Source organism: Podarcis vaucheri (genome assembly GCF_965113315.1).
Source record: "Podarcis vaucheri genome assembly, chromosome: 5".
NCBI lineage: Eukaryota > Metazoa > Chordata > Lepidosauria > Squamata > Lacertidae > Podarcis > Podarcis vaucheri.
The window spans coordinates 52,960,267-52,979,374 of record NC_138763.1 but is presented as its reverse complement, the minus strand read 5'-3'; the positions used below and the strand labels follow the sequence as shown (position 1 = coordinate 52,979,374).

The window sequence follows — 19,108 nt, the reverse complement described above, 5'->3', positions numbered from 1 at the left end:
TAGCCGAACAGATGGCCAGGTGGCGATATAATGCTTTGTTAACTTTGTAGCAAGGGCATAAAATGGATTTCCCCCCCCCCTCACTTTATCATCATTGAAAATAAAAGGGGAAGTTGAAGAGAAAAGCATACACTTAGAGCTGTTTATAATTCATCTGCTGGGTAAGATTGTTCCTTTTGCACAAATCTCTCATAAACTTTAAAAACTTTATGAGAATCTACTTATAAGACTTCTTTTTCCATTAACCTCTTGTTGGAGGCATTAACAATTCTATATAACAGAAAATGGCAAGGCTGAAGTACAAATAAACATTTAGATAATATTTCTAGTGTCATTCCCCCAAAATGGCATACAACACATTGTTTTATTGCAGTGCTTTCTTGCTGAGTTAAGGGTTTTTGTGTCAATATAATGGAGAGAATGGTGTTGGTCCAGTTAGAGAGTCTGAGTAACCTCTTCCTTTCAGGCGTTACAGGAGTTTTCAATAGAGTTTGGATGAGAAACTATTTTTTCCTGAGGGAAAGTGCCTCTTCAATGGTGGTCCCCTTTTCCTCTACAGTACGTGTCTAGTGCCAACACTGTTTACCTTTTCATTTCAATTAAAAACACATTTCTTTGCCTAGGTTTATGGAGGGAATGAGGTCACTCCACAGACTAAAAATTCCTCATGGTGACTCAGCAAGCTTTTAAATAAAATTAAGCTTATTAATTTTGGGAAACCACTGAGAGCACCTCTCTATATCATGTGAATGTTGCATAGATGAAAAAACTACTTGGCTGCACTTGGTCCATCACAGGTATTGTGATGAGATATGGAGTTCCCCTAGGTATGCAAGTTTAAAGTAATTTAGTGCTTTATAGGTCAAATGCAGTACCTTGTATCATTCCCAGAAGCCTTGGCATTATGTGTGCATTGGCATTTAAGCACTGGCATAATGTGGTCTGACAAGCTGCCACTAACAAAACTCTCCAAAGAATCTTCAGATGCATCTATACTCTGATAGACCAACCTGGAGGGCCTATCATCAGATATGTTCCAGTGTTTTCTCTTGAGAAGTTCTCTACTCTACAAATAAACAAAAAAATTATACTATCTACCAAGTAGTGTTCAAGTTTAAAATGACATAAGCCCCAAATTGTTTTCTGGCACAGGCTAATCCTGTGTTTCTTGTCATCAAATGAAAAGGGAAACGTCATTAACAACTGAAGGAACAGTGTTTTGTGTCACAAAATGTTTCAAACTAGTATATACATAAATGTCAAATGCACATAAATCCTACAGTTTATAAAAATCACCCTGATTCACTGCAAAATCCCTACAACATAGGTAACTTTTAATTTGTCCTCTTTCAAATTGCTGTGTAATGAGTTAAGATACAAAAGGTCTCTAGGGTTCACTAGACAACATATTTTAGAATATTTGCATCATACTGCATACTGTCAATCAGAAATAACATGGCACTAAATTAAGGGAGAGTACTGGGAATTCTTTGCCTTTTTAAAAAAGGCAGTTTTGCATGCTTTTTAAAAACTTAACAAAAAACTCTATGCTCTGCAGAACAGAATTTGATATGAGCAGTATGCTGCTTCAATTCATTACAATAAAAAAATTACAACAGACCTATGGTATTAACTATGCAATGGGTCTTGCAGATATTGCTTGTGATTTTGAGTTTATATTGTAAGCAATAGTATTATAGTTTTTAAAATGATTGCATTACCATGTTTTACACTGTATTTCGGAAACTACATACGAGAGATCTAAGAATATGCTACAGGACTACATAATTAATGCTCACAATTCCATCTTATTTCTCCAGCTTCTCTTCCACCACAGTGCATTTCTATCCTTATTTCCCTCACCACTGTGTTTGCCAGAATGAATGAAAGAAAGAAACAAAGAAAGAAAGAAACAAAGAAAGAATCTACAAGTAGCAGCAGAAAGCAATGCAAATGTAGAATTGAACAGAGCTTGACACAAGAACTCTGAGTTATCAAAAGTCTTGTCCCTTGAATTACTCTAATCAATTAAACATGATCTAGAAGAAGAAGAGGAGGAGTTTGGATTTGATATCCCGCCTTTCACTCCCCTTCAGGAGTCTCAAAGCGGCTAACATTCTCCTTTCCCTTCCTCCCCCACAACAAACACTCTGTGAGGTGAGTGGGGCTGAGAGACTTCAGAGAAGCGTGACTGGCCCAAGGTCACCCAGCAGCTGCATGTGGAGGAGCGGAGACACGAACCCGGTTTCCCAGATTACGTGACTACCGCTCTTAACCACTACACCACACTGGCTCTAGGCAATCCAGTACAAAAGATCTCACATTTTGTTAACATTTTAAGCATTTTAAAATAGTGGCCATTGAGAGAATGATTTGAATTGAGACCAGGAAGTGATTTGAATGATTGAATGATTTGAATTGAGACCAGAGTCAATGTTTCAGTGGAAAGAATTTAGACAAACTGTAATATGTTCCACATGAGCAACATGACCAGATAAGGGCAAATTTTAATTGGAATAGCTGTGCATAAAAAAGACCACCCCACTCCCTGGGTAGTCATAAAGTCATAGCCAAACTAAGTCCCCCAACCTCTTGCCAGCTGCTTTTAACATTTCTGTTTGCATGCAAGATATGCTGTCATGTCCACTTTGGTCCTTGTACCATCCACATTTGTTCAGCCCACATCAAAAATAATGCAATAAAGCTGGAAAAGGCACAGAAAAGGCCTCAAATGGTCAAGCAGTTTGAACAGCTTTTCCCTGTGAGATGCTAAAGAAAAAAGATGATTGAGGAAAGGTGTGATAAAGGTTTATAAGTTGAGCATTGTGTGGAAAATCTGAAGGGAAAACTTTGCTCCTCCATAATTCTCAAACTTCTGGCTGTTCAATAAAATTGCCTGGATATGGGTTCAGGATAGCCAAACCAAAAGGAAGTGTTTTTTTTCACTCAACACATAATTGATTTATAAAATTCCCTGCCACAAGATGTGATGATGAGGGAATTGAACAAATCTGACCAGGATAGGGCCACACCCTCCAACATTTCTCCAATGAAAATAGGGACATCCTAAGGAAAAGTGGGACATTCCAGGATCAAACCCGAAACCGGTACGGCTCCTCTAAATCAGGGACATCCCTGGAAAACAGGGACACTTTGAGGTCTGTAGGTCAATCAGTGGCTATTGTCTAGGAAAGCTAAATAAATAAATTTCAGGTTCAAAGTCTGTAAGGTTAGAATTGATAAATATGGGGCTTGAAAGGGAAAATGTGGGTGCTGGGCTGGGCAGAAGGGATAACATTTGCTCACCTCGTTCACCATTTAGTCTGACCTGATTCCAATCTTCTACTTTCAAAACAGGCTTGTTTTATATAAAGTCACTGGCTATGCCCTTTAATAAATCAACAATTTCCCCCTTTTGGTTGTGAAAGTAATATCTGATTCACATTCACAACAATACTTTGATGTTTCCCCCCTAAAGGATGGCTCAATGAATATAGTAGTAATCTTCACAGCTTAGATTTTTGAAGTCAAAGTCCAGCACTTGCTGATTTGATACATATGATAACTTACTTCACATCATCAAGGGACAATTTTTCTGTTGTTTCTCATCTGTTATTTACCGTATTTTTCGCCCCATAGGATGCTCCGTCCCATAGGACGCACCTAGTTTTTTTTTGGGGGGGAAATAAAGGGGAAAAAAATTCCCTTTATTCCCCCCCCCCAAAAGCAGGTCGGGGAAACAGAACCAGGTCAAGGAACAGCGGGATGGCGGCGCTGCGCCTCCCTGCTGTCCCCCGAGCTTGTGGGGCTGGCTGATGTCTGCCCCGCGTGAGGGGCGCTCTGCATCACGGCGCCCCCCCAAAAGCAGGTCGGCAGGCTGCTATCCGCAGCGTGGGGAGCCTTGCTGGGAACTCCGGCAAGGCTCCCCACGCTGCGGATGTCTGCCTGGCGAGGGGGGCACTCTGCTTCAGGGCGCCCCGCCCGCCGGGCGGCAGGCTGCTATTCGCAGCCTAGACATCCCTGCCGGACCTCCCGTAGGGCTGCCTAGGCTGCGGATGTCTTCCTGAAGCCTGGAGAGCGAGAGGGGTCAGTGCACACCGACCCCTCTCGCTCTCCAAGCTTCAGCAAAAGCCTGCATTCGCCCCATAGGACGCACACACATTTCCCCTTCATTTTTGGAGGGGAAAAAGTGCGTCTTATAGGGCGAAAAATACGGTAGTCCTTTATTCCACCTAGGAAAAATCTGGAAGTAGTTAAATCTAATGCACTGCATCCAGACTCAAACATGCTTAGAAAAAAATGATCAGTTTACATCATCTGAGGCCCTTCTTCGTGTGCCGCCTCCTCGAGATTTCCGGAGGATGGCAACATGAGAACAGGCCTTCTCTGCAGTGGCACCCCTTCTGTGGAATGCTCTCCCCAGGGAAGTTTGCCTGGCACCTTCATTATACACCTTTATGCACCAGGAAAAAGTGTTCCTTTTTAACCAGGCCTTTGGTTGATCTGGTTTACATCCTATGCCCTTTTAAAATGTGGGTTGTTGTTTTTTGGGGGGAGGGGCTATTGGCTTGCTGTTTTTATTTTGATTATGCACTTTCTAGTTTGATTTTACTCTGTGAACCGCCCTGAAACCTCCGGGTACAGGGCGGTATATAAATTCAATAATAATAATAATTTGTATTTAGTCCTAAGGCTGAGTTAGCTAGTTTATTTCTTACTCCCCACAAAATGTCTCAGCTTGAAGGAAGAATACTTCAGCTTGCTGGCTTTGCTTGAAATTCTTATTAATCCATTACATTTGTTTTCTTTATTTAAGTCATATATTACAGAATGCCTTTTCTATTTCTGCACTGCTTCACCATTATGGCAACTATACCAATAATGACAGAAACAGCTTCTTAAATTAAAAACATTAATAAAAGCATGGCTTTTAGAAATTGTAAAATTAATGCTGTACATAAATAACAAACCCAAGATCTGATTAGCTATGCTTTTTTTTTTTTTTTTTTTTTGCTGTCCCTTAGTTCAGAATACTACTGTAGCAAACTAAATTGTCACAGAGAATTAAAAAAAAGTGTGAGTGTGCAGACGAATGATGATGTTTCATAGTACTATCTGTCTTTCAGTTATGGATTTCTAGGTCTAAATTGTAAAATGAAAGCATGAGTCTATGAATATGTCAGATTTCTCACTAACCACTTTCTGTGGAATTGCCATGCTTTGTTCACTCTCACATAAATGATGCTGTTAGTCCATTGCATTCTGATAAACCTATGTTTTTTCAAGCCTGATTTCTAGGAATTTGGTTTACATGTGACAAAACACAATTGCAACATCATGCTGTTGAGTGAGGACAGGCAAAGCACTCTTAAGGCTCCCTACTGTTGTCATCAGAGGAGCTTTGCATTGTGTCTACCATGAGAGTTGCAGTTGGCAGTGACATGGGACAGGACCCTTTCAGTAACAATCACCAGTTATTTTTAAGACTAGTTTCTTTTTTTCAGGCTTTTTGCTTTGATTACAGTATTGTAGCTGCATTGGATTTTTAGCTTTTACCTGTTGCTTTTAATTGCTTTTCTCAATTTTATTTGTTTTTTGTAATATGGAGGTCCTGGGCTGCCCAAAAAATGTCTTGCAAGGCAGCAGATAGATTATTCATAGTTTACTCGCAAAGCCTTTCTCATGAATGAGTGTAACCGCAAGGCAGTGGAGGTTTCAGATCAGAGTTTTCTTTCTCCTAGATGGGCTACCTTCCCCTGCCCCTCATTTCAGCATATGCAGAAACCACCTTCTTGACCATTGGATCCACTATTGGTCTTGTCCTCTCAATCCACTGGAGCCTGCTTTCACATGCAGGGGACAGGCAAGTCCCCAACTCTCTGTTGATTTAAGATCCATAATTTTGATCCTCTTCTAATAGTCTCTTCCAGAAAGAATAAGCACACCAAAACAGAGCTAACCTTTGAAATTTACACTTCTCTGAATTCTGCAGTGCTGTTCTACAACAATATAAATGTGCACAAAAATGCTTATAGTGAGTATGTGAAGATAACGTACAAAAATACATATGGGGGAAATTGCTTGCAAAAAATGTGCTTATTATAATAAATGTGCAATGATGACAAATGTTTGTGAGCACTCTTTACAGTGTGGGGTGTTAAGGGAGGAGAAGTGCTCTTTCTGGGGTACTTTGTGTATTCCAAAGAGCTTACTATGTACTATTTAATATTAAATCTTTATAGGAAATAGAAAGACAAAGTCAGTGACACTCCTAACAGCATATTTACAGCCTTCTTTCACAGAAGAACTAAGCATTAACCTTGCCAAAGAAATCCTGAAGCATTTTTCTCATTTAAATTGTGATTTTCCCTAGCTTGCAATTGAGTATTACTGCAAATCTCTAAGTTGTATGAAAAACAACCAATTTCCTTATCTTACCATTAGTCCCACATAACTACAATCATATTATCTTCTCAGAAACTTGTATTAAATATGCAGGACACACACTACATATAACAATAAATTGCTGCCAGCCATGATTATGTGTACCCGCATTTATACAAGTTATTTTATTGTTATCATAAATGCCAGCCATTCAACATCAAAGGCACCTTCAGTTGAGATTTAACAAACATCTATCTTAGAAAAGAAAACTGCAATTGCAATAATGGAGCATATTAAATATGTTCAGCAGAGCAAATGGAAATGAGACTAAATGGAAAACCTTGGGAAGTGACCAGTGGTATCAAAAGAGCAAATGGAAATGAGACTAAATGGAAAACCTTGAGAAGTGACCAGTGGTATCAAAAGAGCAAAAGCATGTATGGGAACTGCAATCTAAAATATCATAATTTCACACTCCCCCACCCCCTTGCATGTGGAGAAAACTGCTTTGCTACCCTTTGCCAGCTGGTTGAATATCTTGGGAGAATGCAGCTTCCAACCATGCAAACTGTATTGGCAATTACCTTGTTTAATAAATAAACACAATATATAATATGATTTATGAACAAGTCGTTCATTGTTTTGTTGATCAACTATTGAATACCTCTGTTCCAGCAAGTTAAGTTATTTACTAAATTCATGAGCCACCTATGCCAAAGCCTCTAGGCAACTTACAATAAAATAATTAAAGATATTCAATATAAACAAATGCAACCTTTCAAATAAATATGGTGTAACCAGCCTTAACAAACGAACAAAAAAATTGCCTCCTCCAGGACAGACCAAAGAAACTCCATAAATGATGTTAAAGAATACTAATAAAAATGTAAAATTTGTTTAAGAATCTTAAAGAAAGAGGTGTTCCTTCAGGTACTGGTATCCCAAGCCATGCAAGGGTTAATTCAGCAACCTGAATTGTTGCTTTCCCAGGAACCAACAGGGTTCAAGCAGAAGACACTAAGAAATGCATCAGCAAATGCCCCATACCATTTTCTCATAAATGGCACAATGTGAGTGAGAGAAACAGAGTGAAGTTGGATGTGTTTAAGACAACAAGGTAACAGAATATGGAACTGAGATTCCATGAGCACTGTCCTCAAGAGTCCCTTCTCTAGCTTCAGCTTACGGCTTCAGCCACCTATATTCTGGTTTACAATGTGTTAAAACAAACTCTTCAGGAGAATTCAGGGTTTCCAAAGATCTGAACTAAGAATGTAGCTGAGCAGTTCCAATTTGGAATTGTTTGGAATTAAGCATTGAACCCAAACCATAACACAGTTTGTATTGTAGCTTCCCAGAGAACATAGGCCCTCCTTAGTAGCTACCTCCTTGTGAAAATCAAATCCCCATGAATTCTCCTGCCTGAAAAGCTGTTCCTCCATCAAGGGCACAATCAAGGCCACAGCAAGCATCTTTCTCCCTATTGTTGCTGTCTTAAAGACTGAGCCAATTATGAAGCTGGAAAGCCAGAAGGGTTTGAAAACTATGCAGTGCATCAATCAGAGTGTCACATGTAAAAGTATCAGCCTGTAGGGCAGACTTCGTTGGCCTGTGCTTTCTACAAGTCTGTTCTTTTTTGGCTCACACGGCTGAACTGGAGAAGCTATGTAGATGAGACCTTCAAGGACATGGTGCCCTGACCCCAGCCTGACAGACACTCCCCTCCTAGAAACAGGGATTCATCACTCCAAGAAAGTGTAAAGTGATCTTTTAGAAGGATCCTATTCCCTTCTAAACTGGATATTCATTTATATTCTGAGTACACTCTTTTAGGGGTTAGGAATAGAGATAGAGAAGGGATTGTGAGGGTGTCATGCCCCCAGGGAAACAGACTCAAAACTTTTATTGAGTCCAAGTCCAAGTTACAGCATTGTAGGGTCTCCTAACAGTACTCGGGCTAGGCTTAGGGCCAGGAGAAATTCTAGGGAAGGCTGATCTTGAGGGCTCCCTGGTAGGAAGCTGGCTGCAGATCCTGAAAGAGTCTTGCAGAACTTATTGGTAGCTGTCACTCTTAGAGCACTTTTAGATGGTCTGGTTCATTCTAATTTTTTTCCCCGTAACTTTCCTTATCACAAGAAGCCTGATCTTTTAGGGAAGTGGGTTTGTCACACAAGAGATCAAAATCAGCTTTAATAGTACAACCTGAATTTGCTGGTATGTGAATGAATCCCACTTGAAAACCAGGAGCATCTGGAAGTGCCCTTACTCTTTTGAGAGAGATTCACCAGCCTTCTGGGAATGAATTCTGTGGCTGGGATTTATGGGACTTCTATCTACTTTCTGCTCACCCCTGACAGTTTAGTATATTCGAATATAGTTCCTTTATGAGCTTCTGCTTTGCATTTCTTCGCTAGCTGGCTGTACCCAAACCAATCTCAACAATTTCCTTCCTTACCTGTGTCCTCACAGAACTGCTGCAGCTGTAAGTCAAGGTACTGAGTTAAGTCTGCTGGTAGCAACTTGCATACATCCTATAGAGAGCTAGAGCAGTGCCCTCGTTCTTCCTTAGTTATTCTCCACTTATGAGAGGAAGCAGCAGTTCCCTTCTCTCTTCTAGGTGCTGTGGGAATCCATCAGCCTTGCTACCCACAGCTGCCACCAATCAAGCTTTGAAGGCCTCTTTGACCATAATAGGAAGAAAACTTGTGCTAGCCATAACCTACTGGGAAAGGGAATAGAGCCTGCCAGCTCTATCTCATGTATAGGATGGAATTCATCACCAGCAACTGCAAATGAAGCATCTATATGACTTCCCATGTAATGTCAGATCAAATAAACAATTTATTCTAAGTATACATCCCCAAATAAAAGTATAGAAATGGTTTCATTGTGTTGATTACTTGTGTTTCAGCTGATTTACCTCTCTTGTTCACTATACTCAAACCAAAAGAACCAGCTCATTTTTCACAATTGACTGGTGCATAAATTGAATAGCACAGATAAAAAAATAATGGTCTGTTCAAATATTCATGATATTCCCTATAGTATCGTTCAACAGTCTTAAAATAACACTGCATCCATTTTAATTAGATTTTGCATTTCAAAGCATTCTTTCCACATTCAGGCTGATTTTATATGTCTTATATCAATACTTGAAGATAAAAGAAAAGCCAAAGGTTATATGTAAATTATTAATTATAAATAGGAAAAAAGTATGGTTAATTTATCTTGGCATCCATGTTAAGCAAATAAGTAGCTGCTCAGAATAATGGCATTATAATAAATTATGGTCTACAGTGAAAATTTTAGATCATGACAAAGATAAATAACATTCTATAGGATGCTGTGGGTTCATCAACATTTGGGCATCATTTAGCTGTTAAGCCAGTCCCCCCCCTATTCAAATTGTCCCCCCCCTTTAAAAAAATCCCTGCTCAAGTATTGTGCAAAAGCACACAGGCAAATCTGAGTGATCGAAAGAAAAATATATATAAAAGGCTAAGCTCCTGACATGTCCCTACTATCCCACTGCAAAAGAAATTAAAGCAACTGTAAATCCTCAGCACACACTTTTCAGATTGCTGTCCAATATATCTGGTGTAGATTTTTTTTAATGTAGTTTGGTTGTACAGTTTTCTGGTTTTGTGCAAATCTGAGAGAATCAATAGAAAAATGCATTCCTCTGTTCAGGAGCACACCAGAAATCATTACAGTGATACCTTGGGTTACAAATGCTTCACGTTACAGACACTTCAGGTTACAGACTCCACTAACTCAGAAATAGTACCTCAGGTTAAGAACTTTGCTTCAGGATGAGAAAAGAAATCGTGCAGCGGTGGTGCAGCGGCGGCAGGAGGCCCCATTAGCTAAAGTGATACCTCATGTTGAGAACAGTTTCAGTTTAAGAATGGACCTCCAGAACGAATTAAGTTCTTAACCCTAGGTACCACTGTATAAGTACAGCTGAAAATGAAATGAAAGCAGCGAGGAAGTAAAGCGAATGGAAAGGAAAGTAGTAGAAAATGACAACTGATCCACCCACTGAAAAACACTGAAACAAATTGTATGTGAAGGCCAATTTGAGCGGTTTGGAAATTTCCTCTAATTTACTGGATTATCCCTGTATCAGGTGAACCCAAATTTACATGTGAAAAGCATTGAGATTGGATTGTCATGTGGACTACACAAATTAAATGGGGCAGCTGCAAGCACACAGTTAAACATGGTGTTGGCAAACCCTATGTATGTAATATTTACCAGACTTATAAGTCATTCTCTATACACTCAAATGTGATTATTTCACAGATGGCTTGCATCAGCATTTCATGAGATGAGTGGGCTCAGTTTGCATCTCTTGCTGGATCACAGCACAGCTTGCCAGGCAAGAATCATCATACAGTAGGGGCAGCTCAGTGCTAAGTGGGTCCCTAGAGTCAATCGGCAGGGTAGCCAGGCCAGGACTTGGGGTCTCAGGGACAGCTCTGGCTGATTGCATATAGGCTGGGGAGGGGCACAGCTTGCTGTTGTGATGCTACTTCCTACCAATGTATGTTCAGTATGTTAGCTATTATTTAATTAGACCTAATAAAATTACTCACAATTTGAATTCAAATAATGATTTTCAATTATTTGGAAACAACTTTGTGCTGTTCAAAGAATTAAAATACAAGAGAGTGGTTTTTGTATACAAAGAAGAGTGGTTATTTAAACAAAAAAAGTGGTTATTTAAAAAGGCAAAGAAGATCCAAAGAGTTAGTCTAGATAGGACTTGGGTGAACCCAGTGTTTGCTTTCCCCTCTGCCTGTCTTTGATAAGTAAATGCTCACTAAGCCACCTCATAAAAAGGTCTCGATGTAAAAATCAGTTCCTATGGAGTCACAAGCCCAAAGCCATCCTGGGTATAGAGAAGAGTCAGCCGTTATTTCGATCCCAGCTCCTGTCAGTGAAACAAGCTACTGAATGTGAAACCTGAATCTCCATTTTGACCTGTATTTGCTTCTTACTAATAACCACATGACTAAAAAAAAGCTCCAACTATAATATTCAACGTCAATAACATCAAAGCCTACACTTTTGCATAAGAGACCTATAAAGAAGAAAGCATTCACTTATAATACCACCACTTAAAAGTCTCTTCACTAAAAAGCTGCTGAACCTCTGGCTAATTACTTGCCTCAACTTTTGCAATGGATGTATAAATGCCCAATTCCAACAGAATGTAAAATTGTCATTAATGAGGAAGCACGGGGCCATTGCATTTCAAAGCAGTTCTGTTTCAAGTACTGATGAGGGGGATTAGTTAATGCAGACCCTTAACAAAAATAATTCATAAACTAGAGATTATTCACCTTTGAAGGCAGACATAATTTTGGTGACCAACTCCCAATGTTACCTCAAATGGAGAGCAGAACACCAGGAACAATGCTGGTATTGATTCCACAGACACTTCCCACATACAAAATATTTTGTTCATAAAAATGGAAATAACATTTACTAAAGAAAAATAGTTATTTAGTTATGTGAACAGGGGTGAGGAACTTTAGGCTCACTATACAGCCCTCAAGACTCTTTGAAGGCCACAGCTCTCACCAGTTGTGCTCCATTCCCTCCTCAAGTGATTTACAATGCCTTCTACACCATTCAGCCTAAGAGCCTGCCCAGCACTGTAGAAAGACATGAAGGAAATGGGCTTGGAGCATATAGCAACCAGAAGCAGGATGCAGCAGCAATTACAGTGCTTTTGGGGCATTGTGCCTTAAGATGAAATGCAGATGAGGGCCCCTGATTGTGAGAAGGCTTTCAAGCATGTCCAACTGTGAACATACTACTATTGATAGGCACCAATGATAAGCTTAATACAGCTTCTAGTTTGGCTCATGAGACCTTACATCTGCATAGTTCCTGAGACAGGCACAGCCCATCCTTCAAATGAAGTTGCAAGAAAATAGATTGCCCTCTGGTCCACTCCTTGGGCATTAAAGGTGGGTCTTGCATGCTCACCCTACCTCAGTATTGGCAGACTTTCCCTCCCACTCACTCTCTATTGTGAACCTCTGACTCCTCTGCAGAAATGAGTCTGTTGACCAATGACGTTGCTATGGACTGTTGCTCATTTTAGGGCTGGGAGGAATTTTGCCTACATGCAAACTGTCTTTAATGGACTCGTAATCTGGTGAACCGGGTTCTATTCCCTGCTCCACCTGCACTTGCTGGGTGACCTTGGGCCAGTCACACTTCTCTGAAGTCTCTCAGCCACACTCACCTCACAGAGTGTTTGTTGTGGGGGAGGAAGGGAAAAGGAGATTGTTAGCCACTTTGAGACTCCTTCGGGAAGTGATAAAGCGGGATATCAAATCCAAACTCCTCCATCACAACTTATGAAGATGGGAGAGGCACTGGCTGGATCCTTAGGAGGAAGAGGCATTCTACCCATCTCATATGTATGGGAATTCCCTTAAGTGACCCTGGAGGGTCCAGAAGCCCAGCTAGGGGGCTGAAGGGTCAGAGCATCCCCTACCAGTGGCTGAATGGCCCTACCAGAAATGGTTCGTGCCAAGAGGAACCCCAACGTCAGCCAACCCCCATCTTTTAGTGAACAATGTATCAGTAAGTGGTTGATTAATGGATATATGACCAATGCCTATGCCAAATCTATTCTGCTGTAATCAATAAAGTTGTGGCCTAATTTCAATCCAGCACCTGGCTATATGTTGTTATTTGCCGCATGCTCCTCCACCTACAGCTTCACTGGACATGGTGTACAAAGATGTAAGCTCCTCTGAACATAATGGAACTAACTTCCATGAACACATGCATAGAAAAACATGATGTAAATTTGCTGAACTTAACTCCATTTTAAAATCAGTGAAACCTGGGTCCCTTTGAATAGAATAGGAACTGAATCCAACCATTCAGGATTAGTAAACACTTGGACACAATCATTATTCAAATCTCTGACATGTATTTAACCATAAATAGCAAGACAACATGATATTAACAATGTTTACAGGTACTTAAAAAAAAAATCCAATCTACTGGCAGAAAAACTGTTTAGATTGGAATAATTGACAGAGGTTGTGTTTTAGTTCTCTGTCATATTAATTCTAACCAAATATATTAAGTCATGCTTCATAAGTGATTTGTGTATAAGCATGGATAAAAATAATGGTTTGTTCAAATAATCAGAATATTCACTTTGGTATTTTTTGCTGCACCTTAATTTAAGATTAGTTTAGTTTTAATTAGCTTTTGCATTTCAAACCATTCTCCTCACACATAGTATAGTAATATGTGACTTGTATTCAGTTACGTGCATGTTGTATGTTGTATTCAGTTACATGCAGATATGTTGTATTCAGTTACATGCAAAGAAAGTCCAGAGCAGGAGCACTTGATTATGAAGAGCCTCTACTCATGAGTAGGAGCTCCCATGTTGGACTTTCTCTGCATACAACTGTGTGCAATGCATAGATGTTGAAAGAAGGCAATGTTGATGTCAAGGGAGGAGCAAAAAACACAGTCCAGCTCTACACTCTTTCATGTGTTCCTCATGTGTAGAGCATATAGGCTACAATCTTCAGTTTGTAGGTATACAGTGGTGCCTCGCAAGACGAAAATAATCCGTTCTGCGAGTCTCTTCATCTAGCGGTTTTTTCATCTTGCGAAGCAACCCTATTAGCGGCTTAGCGGCTATTAAAGGCTTAGCGGCTTAGCGGCTAAAAGGCTATTAGCGGCTTAGAAAAAGGGGGGGAGCGAAAAAAATCGCAAGACTTGCAAGACGTTTTCGTCTTGCGAAGCAAGCCCATAGGGAAATTCGTCTTGCGAAGCGCATCGAAAAACGGAAAACCCTTTCGTCTAGCGGGTTTTTCATCTTGCGAGGCATTCATCTTGCGGCGCACCACTGTAAAAGGATGCCCTTTTTACGCAAAAGGTTGACACATGCAAGTCTGTTTCATTCTGCTCTGATTTTAGGCACAAAAGGAATGTGTACATGAAAGAGTTTTCAAAACATGTTTCATACCTAATCTTTTCAGAGTGCATTAGTGCTATGTTTTGTGGAAAGTGTAACAAACAACAGTACAATGGAAGTCTCAACAGCTACATCATAGTTAAATCAATTTCTTTGCAATTAAATATTTTTCCTATGACTCTGGAATAGTATTCATTTTCCCACCTTCCCAATTAAAATAATGTTATAAATTGACGTAATTAAAGTAATTAAGATAATGGTCAGATGACATCATTATCATTCTACAGTCAATAATGAGCTATTGGAGGTTTTCAGGAAGGTTACAAAATATATCAAGCTATTTTAAGAAGCTAGCTAGCTAAGCAATAACTTGGGGTACCTTGAAGTAACTATTTAGTCTCTGATAAGTAACTATTTGCACAATTTTATCCTAATGTTATATAATATTCAAAAGATATATCAATATTTAATTTCCATTGACCCCCCTGCTTATGAATTACATGAATTACTTTGCATATTGGTGTGACACTATGCACCGGGGGGAAAGTACTTCTGTTCACACAAGGAATCTTCCTGAACCCCACCCCCATGAAGCTCCCCATGCCCCACCACATGCCATTCCTCTGGAGAAGGCCTCAGGAATGGCTTTTGGAAGGCCAAAGTGGCTGCAGTGGATGAGATGAGTCAAGAAAGCATAATTTCATGAGCAGAGTTGTGCTCACAATTCCAACCCGATATCTCTTACTAATAAATGGATACACTTGCACAAGTCATTATGTCTGAAAGTTTGACATGGAAGCTTTGACAGCTGCAGGGGTGATGTATTTCTAAGATCAGCTTAGCCGGTAAAACATTTATTCTTATCACAGTGATTTTGAAGTTACTCAGAGCAACAGTTTTAAATCACCATCTAATTTATTCAGTACTATTATACCGTCGTGCAAATGCTCATTGAGTCTTAAAAGATCTGACCCAATTTAAGCTGTGGATGAAAATAATGATTTTTTTATTTTTTATTTTAATCAAGCTGTGACCACAAAGTGTCTTCTTTTGCAGCAGCAGCTTGAACTGAAGCTATGGCTGTAAGTGCAAAGAGTGCCATCTAAATGTACTTCAGATTCTTATTTTCAAGCTTAATACAGCAGGCACTATAACAGAACTGAGCATCACTTCACATATACAAAACCAGGAAGAGGGAGAGGTGGGGCAAATCCAAAGCTATGTTTGCTTTTTAAAGTTAGGTGCTCCTACCTGCCCTCCAAACAAGCCAAGAAAAGGGGCAAAATATCCATGTGCACATGTAGAAAGAGCAGTTGTGGACAGAGTACACCAAATATAGGAAAACAGAGCAAATAGTGAACTAATCTGACCTTGGCCAACTTTGAAAAATTGCAGCTAACCCTTAACAGATATTTTTGATTTATTGTTTACAAAGGGGATGTAAAAAAATAGCAGCACAGTTTTTTCACAGGTCAAACTTGTAGTGAACTAACCACGTTTATCCAAGCAAAGAAAGTAGATTATCCTGTACTGCCTGAATATGGCAAGAAAAAAATGTTATGTGTGAAAAGATTTCGCTTAATTTCCCAAGTGTGACAAGCAGGTTGCATGTTCACCTGCAGCTCTGAGACAAAAAACCATCATAGTAATTCCAGTGTTACTGATACCTCTCTTCGTCGAGAAGCCCAGCAGGTTTGTTTGATTTTCCAGACCACGGCAGCGACCAACAACAACGACAAGAAACAGCTGCAAAAGTAAAACATGAAAAATGAATGAGAGACTAGAGTGTTTTTGCACAACCCTTTCTGAAAAGCATTGACATTTGATGGCATGAAGGCATTAAGACTGGAGAGCATATTCTAACAAAGGCGAACTAGCAACGAAACAAAAACATAGTCCACCAATCCCTAGTTCTCTTGGTGCCTGATAACAAATGCCACTTATCCAATATGCATATCCAGAAGCTGTAGTTTGGTCAAATATTACGGTGGTCAACAGCACAGCAAAAACTTGATTTACTGGCAGATTTTCTGCATTGCTTTCCATCACTGCAAATGACCAAGGAAGTTTACAACAATAAAAAATCACATTTTGTACTGAAACCAAAGTTGAGGGAAAGGGCCTTCTTACCATGTACTCCTGACAACTAATTTTTATCCCCACTGAAACTTTTTAGGAAATATTCAAGGACATTTTGTATTTATTTATGGCATTGCATATGCCACCACCCTTTATAACTAAAAATCCTAAGGCGGCTTGCAACGTAAATAAAGCAAAACCAGTTTTTCAGAGAAAGCTAAATAAAGGGAAACTGCAATGGGGCAAATCAAGGGGAGGGAGCTTTCCCACCACCAGCAATTCAAGCCTGATTCTTAGAAAACTGCTGTTACAGAGAATCACAAAGTTCTCACAGAGAGAAAAGAATCAGATGTTCATATGCCATAGACATTTAGGCTCTTACTGTCTCACCTGGGGTTGATTATTGGATTCCCCAACACCAAAATACTTTTAAAAGTACAGTAGATAAATATCAACAGTGAAATTAAGTTTACATTAATATAAAAAGTGGGTTTTGTTCTTAGGCTCCCAATGCTTTCATGCTTTTGAGTTCCTGTAGTTTCACAGTATTCAGGGGTTTTAGATGGTCAAGATATTAATTTCTTAGATTGCTTGGATTGGTAAATCAAGCAATACTAGTTTTTTCTGTGCACTGTGTGAAATGCTGTGAACAGCATTTAAAATAAAATTGTTCTGTTACACTTCTGTAGAGAACAGCACTTCAGCAAAACCAGTTTTCATAGAACTGCAATTACTGATAGGAGGAAAGAAAGTGTACAAGTTGAGATGCCTCGAAATTATTGGGGAGTTTTCCCCTTTTTTCAGTTATCTGTAATTTATATCCTGGGATATGGGAGCAATTGGAGAAAGGTTTATGTTCATGGTACTTGGTGTCTTTCCTCTGATGTCTTCCCTTGTGGACTCCGGTTTGTGCTTTATTGTTAAAACCATATTTACAATAAATACTTTCATTTTCTATAAACTATGTCTTACATACTTCTAGCCTGAGAGGATTCAGCTATGCACACTGGACAGTGCTTGGTTTGACTCCACCTAAGAATCATTGAGGAGTGTGTGTTTTGGCAACCACCTGGGTGAGGGTTTCACAGATGGATTCCCAAATACAAATGCCTATCATTCACCATCTTAACATTATTGCCACAGACTGTTGTGTTTCCCTTGCACCTTCTGACTGAGATTGACAGACTCTCTCCCTGCTGAAGTTCCAGCACTAGATGAAGACCTTCCTATTTCAGCAAACATTTTGAAGCCATCTTTTGTTTCATGATAAATTTTAACTGTTCATATTATCTGTATTTTTAAAATATTTTTTGTACACAGCTTAGAAATCTTGGACATTAAGCAGTATACAAACGCCTTAAACAAATAAAATAAATAAGTGATAGCATGCTTTATTTGCAAGCAATAGAAGTGATGAAGATAGTTTCAACCTATCATCCATTGAAACAAATGCTGAAACTCGCATTGATTATATTTTATGTTTCTCACTAGAATACATTCAGAATAGCACATGTATCATTCAATGCACAAAACTGCAGCAAACCATCAGAATACTTAATAATTAGCACATTAGTTAACAATTTGGTGCTGCCATTTCCTGATCAAAAGCAAAAGTGTTCAAGCATTGGTTTCCCTTTTTAGTTTACTATATGTGCTTTCAAAGCATTTCATAGCTATCATGACAGCAAATTCTGCTCTGGTATGCTAATGAGGGGTAAAAAAACAAGATATATGGTAGAACTCTATTCATTATCACTATATTTCCTCAGCAGACAACATACAGTATTGTTACTCAAGGCTGTAATGAATTCCAGCTGTTATAGATCACTTGCCCATTGTAACTGAATTAGTATTCATGTTTAATTATGCCAATTTAAAATATTTATGTGCCTGTACAGACACAGACACACTTCACAACAATTATTTGTATAAATATACTTGAGTAATGAACATCACAAATTCAGGAAAGGTCAGATAAAAATACAAACAGAAAATCAAATGTCCTAACATTAACCTATAAGCCTTTTTATTTGGAAAATATTTTTTATTCATAAATGGCTCCATATCTTTCTATGCATAAAATATTTCACATGCTTCCAAGGCTTTTTGTATTAGTTTGATCAATGTATAACTTTATTTTCAAACAATTTTTTTATACATTCCATTCTATTTGATTTATATAGAAATATCAAAACAACTGCAACTTTGAGGACATTATGTTGAAGGCTTGGTGCTAGTATAAACTTCAGTAAAACTGAGTGGCAGAGATACTACTTTCTCAATTTATCTGTATACAAGTATTGCTGTAAAATGTATTAGAGATAATAAAGTTGTTAGATGATCTTGGATTTGTTACTCATTCAGCCTCATTTTGACTTTGTTGTGAATGCTAACCTGGATCAGTATTATAAAAATACTTAATATATGAAAAGCGCTCTAACATGATTAAATAATTATAATAAACTAGCTTATCCTTACTGTGAAAACAACAGCAGCAGCTGCAATCTGAACTTCCTAAACTGTTTGTAACTTGCATGCATGCAAAGGGATTCTATGTGAAAGGATAAGAAAGGATATTTCACCTCACAAACAATCTTAATTGATTCTCATTTATTTTATGCTTGGATTTTCTGGAGCTGGGAATGTGAAGAATCTTGGAGGGACTGGTTGATGACA

The 19,108-nt window shown here is 38.9% G+C and overlaps 1 protein-coding gene across 3 annotated transcripts in view; it reads right to left on the bottom strand.

Moving 5' to 3' along the window:
* The window catches only part of ATRNL1 (attractin like 1), a 524,570-nt gene that overhangs the window by 231,379 nt on the left and 274,083 nt on the right, over positions 1-19,108 (bottom strand). For all 3 annotated transcript variants that reach the window (XM_082222558.1, XM_082222560.1, XM_082222559.1), the window contains exon 26: positions 16,021-16,099. In XM_082222558.1, coding sequence (XP_082078684.1) covers positions 16,021-16,099 — 79 coding nt within the window. The remainder of the gene's footprint in view (positions 1-16,020; positions 16,100-19,108) is intronic.